Source organism: Pogona vitticeps, chromosome 2 (genome assembly GCF_051106095.1).
Source record: "Pogona vitticeps strain Pit_001003342236 chromosome 2, PviZW2.1, whole genome shotgun sequence".
Classification (NCBI taxonomy): Eukaryota; Metazoa; Chordata; class Lepidosauria; order Squamata; family Agamidae; genus Pogona; species Pogona vitticeps.
In genome coordinates, this window is record NC_135784.1 from 21,848,910 (window position 1) to 21,863,167 (window position 14,258).

The following is a 14,258-nucleotide window of genomic DNA, read 5'->3' on the forward strand; positions in this document are numbered from 1 at the left end:
AATCTGAGGGTGGTCGGCAGAAAAGGCAAAGAGCCTTTCGAGTAAAACCCAACCATGTTTATTGGAAGAACCATGTATGGAAATGGAGTCGGTATGTGAACAGCAGAGAGTGGTCCCATCAGGCCAAAATGTGCCCAGAATGTATCTGTAGATCTCATATTACTTTCCAGCTGGCTTTAAAAAAATTATTTAAAATTATTTTACTGAGGGCTTGGCAGCACTTCATTGTTGCAATAACTCCAGGCAACCCCAGCTTGCCTATTTCTACAAGCTTTATTGATCTCTAAACGGTGCTTCTGTTCTAGACATCCATTCAGAGGCAAGAAGGTTCATTCAGTAGCCAAGACTATGGATACGTCTTTGACCTTGCTCTGCCGGAGCCACCGAATGGCTTTGCAAAACTGATGCAAACGATCTCTTCAAGCCGCACATTTTAAAGTACTTCCATCTTAGACACCCGCCCACAGACCCACACCCACTGCCCTTGAGACAACCTGAGAGACGGTTTAGACTCACCGTCTGAGGGGAGAGTTCGGCTTCGGGCTTCAGGAGGAAGACGCTCTTGTCGACAGCATGGATGGCACAGAGGGAGCCCTTCGCGGCCGCCAGGTGGAGGTGGGTGTCACTGGCGGGCAGGCCTGTGGGTTCGGTGAACTCCAGTCTCACCTGTACAGATACAGAAGAGAGAAAAAGGGCTTGGAAAACTCCACAGGGAGGCCCAGCAGGATCAGACCGCCTTGGCACCCGTTTTCTCAGCTTGGCTTCTCCTGTGGGGCTACCAAAGAACAAGGGCTGCGCTGGTCCAGCTGGTCAGGGCGAGCATTGTAGACGACAACGCCGACGCCGCCACCTCCTCCTCCCAGCGTCAGTAGCTTTGACGGCTGTTGCCTTTGTTTGTTTGTTTCTACCCTGCTTTTCTCCTTTTAAAAAAGGGGGACCCAAAGCGGCCAAGCCCTGAGTTAGAATGTGTAAAAGGTACAAAAAAGAGGATTTTAAGACTAAACACAAAACATCCTCCTTCCAATAATGCAACCAGTCTTGTCCGCAAAGCTAGTAACACACAGTGGACTCAATTCGGTGATGTGAATTATTATTATTATTATTATTATTATTATTATTATTATTATTATTATTATTATTAGTAGTAGTAGTAGTAGTAGTAGTAGTAGTAGTAGTAGTAGTAGTAGTAGTAGTAGTGTTATTAGTGTTAGTGTTAGTGTTAGTGTTAGTGTTAGTAGTAGTAGTAGTAGTAGTAGTAGTAGTAGTAGTAGTAGTAGTAGTAGTTTTGTTTATGTGCCACATTTCTCCCAACAAGGGACCCACAGTGGCTCACAACATTAAAATCCACACAATTAAAAAACACAATAGGTTAAATATTAAAAGATAATTAAACAATACATGATTTTAAATACAATTAAAGCAATGAAATATGAAAACACAAAAAAGATTAAAATCTATGGTTTTTAACTCACAAATTTTCTATTACAGTCAATAATATTCAATGAGATAAAGTAACTCATGCTTTTGAATGGAGCCCATTGAGTGCAAAATTTCAGCATAAGAGGCAAAAAAGAGGTCGGGGGGGAGAACAACACCCACAGTTCTGGCTCCAAGAATTAAGCAATATTGGCATGCAAGAGATTCTCCTCTGATAGAAGGAGAATTTTACAAACACATCATTTTAATGCATAGATTTAGTATATGATGCCAATGAGCAGTACATGCATAAACCTTGTACATCATGCCAGTGCACCACCAACTATATAAAGCTGACAATTCTTTTACCAGATTAGCACAAATCATTGTTATTGTTACAATGTTAAACAAGCTACTGTAAAATTGAGTGAGTGTTGAGAGAAACCCCAGTTCCTCCTGTGCATGCCTATTTCAGGTTCCAGTGATCAATTTCCTATCATACCCAACACCTGACTAGGAAACACAGCTGAAAATTGAAGGCTTCCAGTCTCCCATAGATGATATAGTTTGAGAAATGCTCTTAGAAAGTTGCATTTGAAGCAAAACTGGCTGCTTGAGGAAGACTCATTATAATTCTCTAATAATTCTTCTCAACCCTCTTAGCAATAATTACTGATGGTTAACTGTATTATTATTCTGAAAACATTGTTTTTACTGCTAGTACTTTGGCTAGTTTGACCAAAATGGTAACCAACTTTTCTCTCATTCACCAAAGAATGCAATGTAGTTATACCTCAATTAATGGGAAAAGGAACTAATCAAAGGAAAATGGTTGTTTCTAATGAGTTACCTCCAAGCTGGGAGACTCTAGGCAGCCTTACCTTGTTTGAGAAGCAATTTTCAACAACAAAATCTTCTGAATCCGCAAGGAGTTCTCCATTGGGCAGGATAGTGTATAGAAGCAAACGGGCCAAAGGAGCCATATTTATGTTCACAGACAGATCCATAGGAAACATCCCATTCACTGAAAACAAATAATGAATTTCAGAGAGAAAAAGAGAGAAGATTCATTCTGAGGAAAATATTTTGTCCAAGCTTCGGCTGCCAAGCTGACTAAGAAGGCACAACTGAGGAAACATGCAAGCAGGCCAATAACAACTTTGTAATTTTTAAAAAAGAAGATATCTACTGCATTATCATCAAGAGATGCTTTTCTCTCAGTCCCATCACCGTCACAGGTGTCCTTACTGGGAACCCAGGAGGGGGTCTTATCTGTTGTTGCTCCCAGACTCTGGAACTCCCTCCCACTGGAAGCCAGGCTGGCCCCATCTTTGCTGTCCTTCCACAAGCAGGCAAAGGCCTTTTAAGTGTTCTAAGCTGCCTTCGGTACTTTGACGGAAAAAGGCAGGGTAAAAATATTTTAAATAGATAAATAAATAATAATAGCTGGCAATTTAAGAGCCTATTAGCTTGCATTTTTAAGCCACCAGGGGAAGAGTGTTTTAGAGTTCTTGTCAGAACATGAGAAGATGCTGAGGGAGTAATGAAGGCACTGCTGATTGGGAGTTTGATTCTCCCCTGTGAGAAGGGCCAGCCCGTGTGGCCTTGGGCCTCAGGGCACCCCCAGAAGAAAGGAATACTCAAACATTTCTGAGTATTCTCCACCTGGAAAACCCTGGAAAAGGGTCGCCATAAGTCAGAATTGACTTGCCGGCACATGATTATCCTGGCTGGGTAGCTTAGTGGTTTAGGTCTCTGGCTGTGGAGCCAGAGGTGAGGGGTTCAATTCCCTCCACTGGGCCTCCTGCAAGTAGAGCCAGCCTGTGTGTCTTTGGGCAAGCTGCACCGTCCAAGGAGGAGGGAAGGGTCAACCGCTTCTGAATACTCTCTATCTGGAAAACCTTGGAAGAGATTCACCATATGTCAGAATTGCCTCGATAGCACACGTAGACGATGGCAAGTCTTAGCAGAAAGGTCCAACCCCAATTCAGGGAAATGACATATAATGAACTTTCAGCAGGAGAGCCATTAGGCCCATGGAGGGACGGGCAGTGGTGGTTCAGGCCACTGGGCCCATCGAGCAGGACCAGGCATTGAGAAAGCAGTCGGATCTCTGAAGCTTCCTTCTGGCCACAGAGAAGTGGAGAAATTGGTCAGGATCATTTTGCTGAAGTGGTTCGCCTCCCCCCAGAGGAAGGGAGGAACAGGAGGCTGGGGGGGGGTGCACGTTACCTTTATTGTGGTGGTCCGACAGAACGTGGGTCCCTCCTCGCACGATCACCCCTTTCGACACCACCTGCGGGGGAAGGAGGAGGACACCTCGGTTGATGCAGTGGCTGATATTTGGGAGTCATTCACTGGCCACCCAAAGGACCAAAAGCAACATTCAGATAACTTCCTGCCCGCCCTGGGTTCGAATCCTCACTCAGCTGTGAAAACTCACTGGCGGAGTGGAACTTGTAAGACAACTCCTTAAATATCTCACTGACCGTGAAATCCCTGTTTGGATCACTATAGGCCGGCTCCAGCTTGACAACAAGAGGGGACATGGCTCCTGACCTCAAAGTAATTATTCTTGAGCAAAGAGATTTCAAACAGAAGCTTCAGCAGGGAGTTTAATTCTATTCATTGGAAGGATCATGACGGCCTCTGTGGCTACAGGTTTTTAGGAACAGGGCAAACCTAACTCAAAGAAGTGTTTATGTATTAAAGTATTTTTAACCCCACCTTTCTCCTAAAAAGGACTTAATAAAGGAGGATTACAGTAAAAACATGCACAGTATGAGAAACTAAAAATAATAGTAGGACCCCAATATCTACAGGATCAGTATCCGCTGATTCAGTTATCCACAGTCTGAAAATGCTAAAACAAAAATCCAAGAAATATATATTTCTAAAGATAAAGTTACCAGAGGTGGCCATTAGAGGAAGCCAGATACCATGTTACGTATAGTGTTCACTATTAAAATAGTTTGCTATTTTACAGGGTCTGCGGAGGAGGGGCTTGGAACCTTACCCCTGCATATATGGGGCTCCTAATGTAAATCATTACAATAGTAAAAAAGAATTAATCAAATACTAAAAATTCACAGATAAAAGCAGTACTAAAAACAACAGACATGCAGCACTGTCCTTTTAAAGAACTCTCCTTGGTCACGAAGGAAAAGCCTGCCTGAAGAGAAAGGTTCTCGGCTGCCTGCAGAAGGACAGCAAAGATGAGGCCAGCCTGGCTTCCAGTGGGAGGGAGTTCCAGAGTCTGGGAGCAGCCACAGAGAAGGCCCTGTCTCGTGTCCCCACCTGTTAAGAGTAGCCGACTGATTGGAGAAATCGGATGGCCAAGAAAGATCTGCCGGAAGCACAGCTTGGCAGGACAAGATCTGCCAGCAGAAGATTCCGGAAGGGGGCAGAGCAGGGGCAGGCGATGGAGGAGTCAAGCCACACCAAACCCACACCTTCTCCGGCACAGGGACCCAGCCAGCATTGCCCGTATTGGCCAAGGAGGGTGCAGACCTAAGTGACTTCCGATCACCGTAGGCAGGGATGGACCGTGGCCAGTACCGTTTCATCCGGCCCAAGGTCAAGGGAGGTTGGCCCTTGGCCCTCTTGGCTGGTGATGACAGTCTTTCTAGCATGGCTAGCTCAGCACTGATAAGGATTGTGTTTGCCACCTGTCATCGCTGCTGTGAAGGGTCATTGCCCCGGTTTATTTGTTTGGTGTCCATTCAGTCTGCCAGTGCTTACAGATGGCTCGCAAACTTTCCCTCTGGTTTGATCAACACTGGCCACACCTCTTTCTGCTGTGTCTACATAGATATCTACTGTATGCCTGTAGCCGGGGATAAAACTTCATGTATCTGATGAAATATACTGTCGTCCATGAAACGATGCCACAATTCATTCCTGGCTAAGGGCCACCACTAGAGAAGAATTACACAACGTCAATTCACAATGAAGAAACTGAAATGGTGATTTTCTGTACCTTGGCTCAAATGTTAATCCAAATAGAGACTGTGGCCAAGAAATCAGAAGACTGAAATTCAGAAGGCCAGCAATGAAGGAATTAGAAAAGGTCACCAAGGTAATCCCCTGGAAACCAAGACCGAGATCATCCAAACTCTTGTATTCTTGATCACCAAGTATGGAGGTGAAAGATGGACAGTAAAGCAAGCTGCCAGGGGGGGAAATTGATTCATTTGGAATATAGTGCTGGAGGAGAGCTTTGTGGAGACCCTAAACTGCCAGAAAGATGAAGAAGTGGGTCCTCCTAGATCAAATCAAGTCTGAACTCTCTCTGGAGGCAAAAAAAGAGGTGAAACTGAGGCTACTTTACTTTGGGCATATCATGAGAAGGCAGGATTCTCTGGAAGCCAATAATGCTAGCAAAGGTGGAAGCAAGCAGGAAAAGAGGAAGACTAAATACAAGATGGACTGACTTCCCAAAGGAAGCCATTGGCTTGAGTTTTCAGGAGTTAAGCAGGTCTGTGGAGGGCACACCACATTTTGGAGAGCACTCATTCATAGGGTCACCATAAGTCAGAAGTGAGTTGATGGCAGAGAACAAAAGATAATGAAAAAAGATAATAGTGCTTCTGAGCATATCCAATGACATGTCCTGAAGAAGTGGGAACTAGAAACAGCTCCTGAATGAATGGCTTATTAAATCAATACAAATATAATTTTAATTGATTCATTAGACCTATTCTAGTTGGGAATAAAAAAATTTAATGCCTACAAAAGCCGTCGTTATTTTCCTCCAAAATTAATTGAAATTATATAGAATCATAGAATAATGGAGCTGGAAGGGGGCAATAAGGTCACTGAATCCAACCTCCCTGTTAATTCGGGAATCCGAGTCAAAGCAGATCAGACAAATGACTGTCCAATTTTTTTCTTGAATGCCTCAAGTCATGGAGCGTTTACCACCTCCCGAGGTCATTGGTTCCACCGTCCTACTGCTCTAACAGTTAAGAGGTTTTTCCTGATATTCAGCCTAAATCTGGCTTCCTGTAGCCTGAGCTACATGTCCTGCACTCTGGTATGATTGAGAACAGATTCTTGATTCCCATCCAGATCTGAAAACAACTGTAGCTGAATAGCGGAGCACAGTATTTGAAGAACTCTAGGTTTGAAGTACAAATTCCATACACAGCATGTTTACGTTATTGATCTCGGATACCTCTATCCTTGACTTCTGTTGGATTACACAAGATCTAAGCCTAAACAAATATTTCACAGATGTACATTATCTAAAGTTAATTTAATGCAATGCAATAAACCCACATGTAGGTTACAAAGAACCTCAGCTGGGTTTCACAAGTGCCAGTTTTGGCAGAAACCATATCTTATGGAAAAGTGACCACCTAGACTAAGGAATTAATTTATCCTAGATTAATTAATCTCTAGGAGAATTAACTGGGGGTAAACTCTCAGCATGGGCTTTTGGGTTCCCAGGTACTTTGGCCATAAAGCTGAGCTTTTGGGATTCATTCTCCCCCCCCCCCGCCCAGTCCCAGAGGTGGCCCCAGAAGATGGGAATTGCAAATAACTTCTGAGTAAAAACCCCTGGAAAAGGTTGCCATACATTGGAATTGATTTGACTGCACACAATTAATGATAAACATAACTAATAAACAGAGGGATTCAGGGGAACCATTGAGGGTCGTAAGGTGTAGAGGGAGAAAATTCAGTTCCAGGCCCCACTCCTTGCTGTAAACAATGAATGGAGCAGTCACATGATTAAACAAATACAGCTGTCAATTTTATATCCGTGTTGGATCTATCAGACCGTGTGTTCTTCTCTTGTCTTGCTAAGATTTGCCTTTTCAAAATGTTATTACTGGAGATTTTTTAAAAGTACAGTGGGGTCTCTACTTAAGAACGTCTCTACTTAAGAACAATCCAACTTAAGAACAGCTCCATTTGCTAAATTTTGCTTCTACTTGAGAACAGAAATCCAAGAGAAGAACAGGAAAAAAAACCTTTCCTGCTCTTTTTTTAACCTTAGGTCATCTTAGGTTAAAAAAAATTCTCCCCCTAGTGGTAGAGTACGTATTAACCAGCTTTGCATTAGTTCCTACGGGAACTAATGCTTCAATGTACGAACGCACCTCTACATAACAAAAAAAACAGCCAGAACGGATTAATTGGTTTTCAGTCCATTCCTATGGGAAATTTTGCTTCAACTTAAGAACGTTTCAACTTAAGAACACCATTCCAAAACGGATTAAGTTCTTAAGTAGAGGTTCCACTGTAGTTTCTATGGACGGAAAAGAGCAGATACGGATTAAATGGTTTTCAGTGCATTCCTATGGGAAATGCAGATTCAACATAAGAACTTTTCAACTTGAGAACCACCTTCCAATACGGATTAAGTTCTTAAGTAGAGACCCCACTGTAGCGGTGATTTGATTAGGCATCCTTCAGACTCAAGAAACTATGGTAACGTGCTCTGATGTATGGAGGACTTGGAAGAGCGTCTAGTGTGGCTGAGAAGGCCAATTCGAGAGGGACAATCCCTTCCACAATGAAGACAAAAGCAGAGGTGGGGCTTGGGGGTTTCTCTACCAATTCTCCCTCAGACGTTGTCTCACTCAGAGAAGCGTGGACTCCCTTCAACCTACCAGATAGTGGAAGGCAATCTTCTCGTCTTTCACAACAGCCGGGTTCAGAATGTAATGGACTCGAACCGGCTGGTGATGTCCACAGCTTGCTGTCCCAGAAATGGATTCGATGTGGAGGTAGCTTTGACTCGGGGAGTAGAAAGGGATCACAGAGTGGTCTGCAGTAAAGTGTTGGGGCGTGACCCAGTTCCTGTCATAGCACGAATGTTCACGATTATACCTAGCCTGGTGAGGGAAAATTAAAAAAAGAGGGGAAAGCAGAAATGGCAATGTTAAGAAATACAGAAGATAAATGTAGGTTGGCTACTCACGAAGCCTTCTCCAACGCATGTCCCCTTGATGGGGCCGCTGGCACAAACATATTTCTAACAAAATAATTAGAAAGGTCAAAAGTACCATCCACCACGGAGTGCAGGGGAACATGTCCAAGGTAGCCCGTTTCTCCACCCCTCCCTCCTAAAACTGGCTGACCTTAATTAATACAACCCCCAGCAAGACGATGGGAAGATCATGATTGCTGCTTTGATTTGCATCTCAACAAGAACTGGTTCTGGCAGTCACAGCAGTATGAACTCAAATTTACACGGATTCCTCCCCCCTGGAACCCCCCCCCCCAATGTTCTGACTGCCTGGACAGGTGGAATGGATCAGTTCCTCTATGCTAATGAGCTTCCTGAATGGTTCATTAACCACCATGCCTGGGTGAAACAATGCCACTAGCCACAGACCGATTGTGAGCAGGTATTTCCCCCTGATGTTTCTATCAAGTGTGCCCCAGTAAGACAATGTAACCAGTGATAGTCTGATTGTCAGATGATGTTTCCCCAGGATATTGCCCAACTCATAGAAGATTTCCAGACTTCCACACCCCAAATATTTTATCTAGAATCCATCCCCCTTTTGCAAAACCGGATCTATTGCCAGACAAACTGCATTCCTTGTATGTACATCCTATAGAATCTTTTCGTTCACTATTTCCTGGTCACGTATGCTGTCCCCCAACGCTTGATTCCGGAAGACAGAAGGTATAAGAACCCCCTGCCACTGTTTTTCAGGGCGGGCATTTTTAACTCTTGCTCGGGAGAAGCTGTCCGTCGGGCTACTATTTCTTTATCTGATATATCAAATGAACGAAAGCTGTTTTGAATTCTCTCTCGAGCCAAGATTTACTGGCAATTAATTTTGGTTTGGAAAGTCTAGGGGCTAGCCGGGACTCAACACCCTGTCCCTGGGAGCAAAGCTGTCACCTGTAGTGGCCTTCAGAAATGGGGCTGACCTCGTAAGTGAGCCACAGAGAGCCCCTTGAGGCCTCATGGCAATAAAATGTACTTGGCCATGCTAGAGGGAGATGATGGAAGACATCATCTGGCACATAGCCACCTAAGAAGCTGCCTTATACAGGTTCATTTGTACCTCCAACTTTACCTCAGGAAACATTTTGGAAGGAGAGAAAAAGGCCATTAAGGGCTGTGGCTGTATTAATAAACCGAGACTGTGAGAAAGAAAATGCCAAATACACTGTGTCAGGCTCAATGGAGGTGAGGAAAAGGTGCCCGACAACAGAAACCATTAACCGGACTCCGTGTCTTTGCTGCTTTCCAAACCATCGTGAGGTTTTCCGTCTGTGATAAGAACTTGCAGCGAGAGAGCTGCGACGCCCCATCCTCAGCTCTAGAGGAGAGAACTCTCCGGCACCTCATCCAACAGGGACCCTCGGATTGTGGGGGCTGCAGCCGTGAGAACCCGGGGGTTACCAACAGCTGGAAAAGACAGAGCTTGGGAGATTTACCTCTTGGACGGACAAACCTCGTATTTTCTCAGCCAACAGGGCCACTTCCCCATGTAGGCCGGGAGATTCCATGAGTTGTTGCCCAAATGTGAAAATTTTCCAAGGCGAAGGACCAACAGGATAATATACTCAGCACGTCATCAGAAGCAGTGCTCTCTTAAGAGAGAAACCTTGCCTGTTTATTGTAGCAGACATTTTCTCCAGCTCTTCATGCTGAAAAGGATCTTGCTTTTGTTTTGTCAGTGGTCATCAGGAAGATGAACATGAATTTATTTTGCAAGTCTGATGGCTTGTGCAGAGCTTTGAAGGAATGACATCTTTGGAGGGAGAAGGTGCTCCCAAGTTTTAACTGCGAAGCTGGCATCTCATATACTTTTGCTCCAAGAATCTATATTCTCCCTGTTCCACTCGTGCTCCTACTACCATATCCAGCATAGCGCATTTCGTTTCTGACTTTCTTCTCCCATCCTATTCCGTCCTCAACCCCTGGAATCACTTACCTGAATCACAAAATTTTCTGTGAAATTACTCGTGTCGATGGAAAACTGAACTCCTCCTTGCCCATCCGTGGTGTAGCTCTTCTTGTGCTCATACCTGGGAATACTGATTTCAATGCTTGCGTTGGCAATTGGCTCCTTCATCCCATCCACCAGCTTCACCTAGAGGGGAAAAAGCATTATAGCATTGAAAAAAAAAAAAACGCCTGGTTTCCATAGCTCCCAACTGAGGAGTTACAGGTCATAGAGTTGTAACAAGTTACCTTCCTTGGCAATGAAAGCTGAGCAACATCATATTTCAAAAAATAATTCCATGAGTGGGGAAAATGAGAATTCACTGGAGGAACGATGTCATTTTGTTCTAAAATCTAATTTTTAAGGGCATTTTTCAAATAGATAGGAGTTTTTAAATAAAGTTTTCTGTCATTCTCTTATTAATCTTGACTGTCTTCTTCCTCCCCAAGAGAGAAAAGTAAAAAGCAACACGAGCGATTAACACAACAGAGGATTTGTTAAATACAGTACCATGATGGGGAATAGGAACAAATTACTTTGGAAAAACAACTTTCCAGGACCTTCTTCTTTCATTTTGATCATGGACCGGCCCCTTCCGGCTCCATTATCCTATGATCCTAGGACCGAGGGTCCCAAAGCTTTTCAACTACTAGGTCCCTTGAATGACGGCTACTGGCCGTGGCTCCCCCAATAGGAGGGAGAAGGAAGCCCAGCCTGAGTAATACTTCTGATCATTCCGTGTCACCCCTGGCTGGGTTTGGCCACACCCCAGGGTGCCACACAGCACACGGTTTGGGAACCACGGTTCTATGACATCACTGTCAAATACTGACACTCCCAAGGGAATTCCACAGCCTGCCTGGATAACGTTGGGGAGGAGGGTGGTGGAGCAGGATCTGAGAAGGGGCCCCCTCCGCAAGGCCTGGGCTGGGGTGGGCCTGGGAGACCGAAAGGACCGAAGCAGAACTTGGAAAAGTTCCCGTTTGGGGACGACCAGCCTCTGAATCCTCCAATCCGTGGTTGTGCTAGCTGAGTGATTGTGGGAATTAGACTCAAGAAAAGTAACTTCCCAAGCTCCGGGAACGTCATCCACTCCTTTCAACCAGGGTAGAGGCAAGACATTTCACGACTTGCAGCAGAAAAAAAGATGGTGCCTAGTGTTGGAGTTTTTACAACCTCACATGCTGCCTGTAGTTTGAGTGATCCGTAGGGACTTTTCTGGGCTGGGCTGACGGTCAATCTATCTAACACTAATCAACGGTTGCTTTCTGTCTCTCTGCTGATTGCTCCTTTCCCATCTCTTGACTCTGTTGGGAGTCAGTGTTGTGCTTCTTAGTTTGCTGTTGATCTGTTGACAACTGTAAGTAATGAGGCCTTTAAAATTCTTTCTCCTACAAATGTCTCACACAGAGAGCGTTATTGGGACTCTAAGTGCCAGTTTATGAGAAAAGGATGGACTATGTGTAGCTATTCTGCTCTGTGGACCTCTGTACTTCTTCTACTGTGTAGCAAAGGGAATTTTAACCAAAAATTCAAAACTCTGCAACACATAGGGAAAAGAAAAATGGGAAAATTTATCAGTCACTAACAAACATCTTAATATTTCAGCTCTCAAGTTCTTCTCTTCCCAAATATGAAGAAATGAGTTCATCTTGGTAAATTCTTAAAAATAAAATAAAATGCTGAAATGAAGTTTTTTCCCTTTGTAGCAACCAGATTGTCTGCCGAACACCCATTCAAGAGAAGGAGACTTTCAGGGGGGAAAAAGGTGGCAACCACAGTTCAAAAACCTGGGCCTGGATCGTGGAGTCTACCACAACTTTTTTTAAAAAGTCCTTTTGTGTCCTAAAGAAACTTGCGATTTTTCTTTGAGTTCTCATTTTTCAGAAAGAGAATAGAAGGGTTAAGGGAAGTCTTTATGCAGCCCTAAGGATTCCTCTGCCCTCACTCCACCTACAGACAGCAATGGAGCCAACATCTTCCTGGTGGGAACTGGATAATCCCCTTAAATTAATTACACTTGAGGCAATTAGCCAGGTCATATCTTTTGTGACACAGGGGGTGGGGGTGGGCAGGCCCTTTCCCTTCCGGAGCCTTCAGAGGATCTGACAAGATACCCAAGCTGTGGAGTTGTGCCGGACGGACAGTGGTTGATGATCCCCCAACCTTACCTGCCCTGTAAAGGGGATCCCTGGCTTGAAGTAACCGTCCACCTTTTCAAAGGCCAGCCTGCTGAGTGTCTGAGTAATATCGGTGGTCCCTGAGCCGGTTAATTCCACGCCTGTCAGAAAAAACCAGGAGGCAAACACAAATGGGTAAACAGAGTGGGATTTTAGTCCAGTAGCCTCTCCTTGCTAGCTTTTGTTTGGGCTCCAATGCCTTTTTTACCTGGGAGATCATTTGTTTACAAAGTCCTGGAGTTCCACCCGCTCTGATAGGCACCAGCCCTTGGGCAGGGGACCAAAAACCATGATTTGCCCCACCCCTGGCTTATCCTAAATTAGACTGCTTGCTGATTTAGCCCGAAGTGGTAGCCCATTTCCAGGGTCTCGCCCACCAGGAACCTTCCTTATCCCTCCTTGGGGGGAAGTATCAGGGACGGAGCCCACAAACATCTGCATGCAAACATCCCTGCTCTGCCACACACCTACAGAGTGGGTGGAAGCTACATCATGTTCTGCATGCTAAACATGTGCTTGGCCCCTGAGGATTTGTATGGTAGGATCCCCAGGCCTTTCTGATGAGTAGGCACCGGGACGTCCCTTGCTTCCAAATCTCCAGCTTCCCTGGTGCTTCTGACAGCAAGACAGAAAATGGGTTCCCCACTGCCACAGGAGTGAGCTATCCTTGTCTTTACCAAAACTTGGGAAAAAGACTCTCTGGAGGGTGATGTCCCCAGCATCTCCCAGATCACAACCCTTCCCAGCCAGGGGATTCTGGGATTTGTAAGATAAACAACTTTTTCATTCATTCATTCATTCATTCATTCATTCATTCATTCATTCATCCATCCATCCATCCATCCATCCATCCATCCATCCATCCATCCATCCATCCATCCATCTAGTGTTATTTATACTGTAGGTTGCTTTTCTCCCTGGTTAGTTGGAAGGCAGCCCATCTAGGAGAAGGAAAACTCCAATTTCGAACCTCCACTGCCTTGTGGCTACATCCAGTGATCGGAAAGGTTTCAGGAGGCAAAATCCAGAGCTGAAGTCCCGGAGGCAGTTCATGCCATTCTGGCAACTTCTGCGATGCCAGGGACTACTTCCGATGGTGGGAGAGGTCATTGCACCTCACTAGGTAGCTACCGCCTGCCTTAAGCTGGGTAGCCCCCAGCTAGTAAGGTGTTAATTTCACGGGGTGCATGGGGTTCAGGGTGACAAGCAGATCGATAACCCAGCACCATGCAACAATCATAAGACATCTGAGCGTTCAGCCTGGAGGCAGGCGTTGCATCGCGGCCTCTCCCAATTTGAAGAGACCCTTGTCCAGCAGGCCGAGGCAAAGAGGCAGTCCCGAAAGCAGCAAAATCAGGGAGCTGGACAGGGGACAGATTGTATTTGTCTTCAGTGTGGAAGGGATTGTCACTCTCGAATTGGCCTTCTCAGCCATGCTAGATGCTGTTCCAAGACCTCACTGTTCAGACCATGCTACCATAGTCTCTTGAGACTGAAGGATGCCTAATCATATCAGATCTCCTAAATGAGGGAAATCATCAGGAGAAAGGTGGCTTCTGAATGACATTACATATGCAAGGAACCTTGGGGTAATTTGGTCTTGGGACTTCATCTTTCATAAAGTCATGATGACCCATTAGCTTTACAAAAGCCCTCCTCTTGGGGAATGACCCAACCTGTCTGCCTTTTTGGATTCTCCTTGAGGCTTTCACTAAGGAGGTTCCCATCATGGATGCCTGCA

General features: G+C 45.0%; 1 protein-coding gene across 1 annotated transcript in view; it reads right to left on the bottom strand.

Annotated features, from left to right (window-relative positions):
• LOC110091340 (alpha-2-macroglobulin) overlaps positions 1 to 14,258 on the bottom strand; it is a 73,969-nt gene that overhangs the window by 41,633 nt on the left and 18,078 nt on the right. Inside the window, exons 10-15 of the mRNA XM_072988442.2 lie at positions 12,509 to 12,618; positions 10,326 to 10,484; positions 8,037 to 8,261; positions 3,649 to 3,712; positions 2,298 to 2,440; positions 517 to 666 (exon numbers count right to left, since the gene is read on the bottom strand). Of these exons, the coding sequence (XP_072844543.2) occupies positions 517 to 666; positions 2,298 to 2,440; positions 3,649 to 3,712; positions 8,037 to 8,261; positions 10,326 to 10,484; positions 12,509 to 12,618 (851 nt within the window). The remainder of the gene's footprint in view (positions 1 to 516; positions 667 to 2,297; positions 2,441 to 3,648; positions 3,713 to 8,036; positions 8,262 to 10,325; positions 10,485 to 12,508; positions 12,619 to 14,258) is intronic.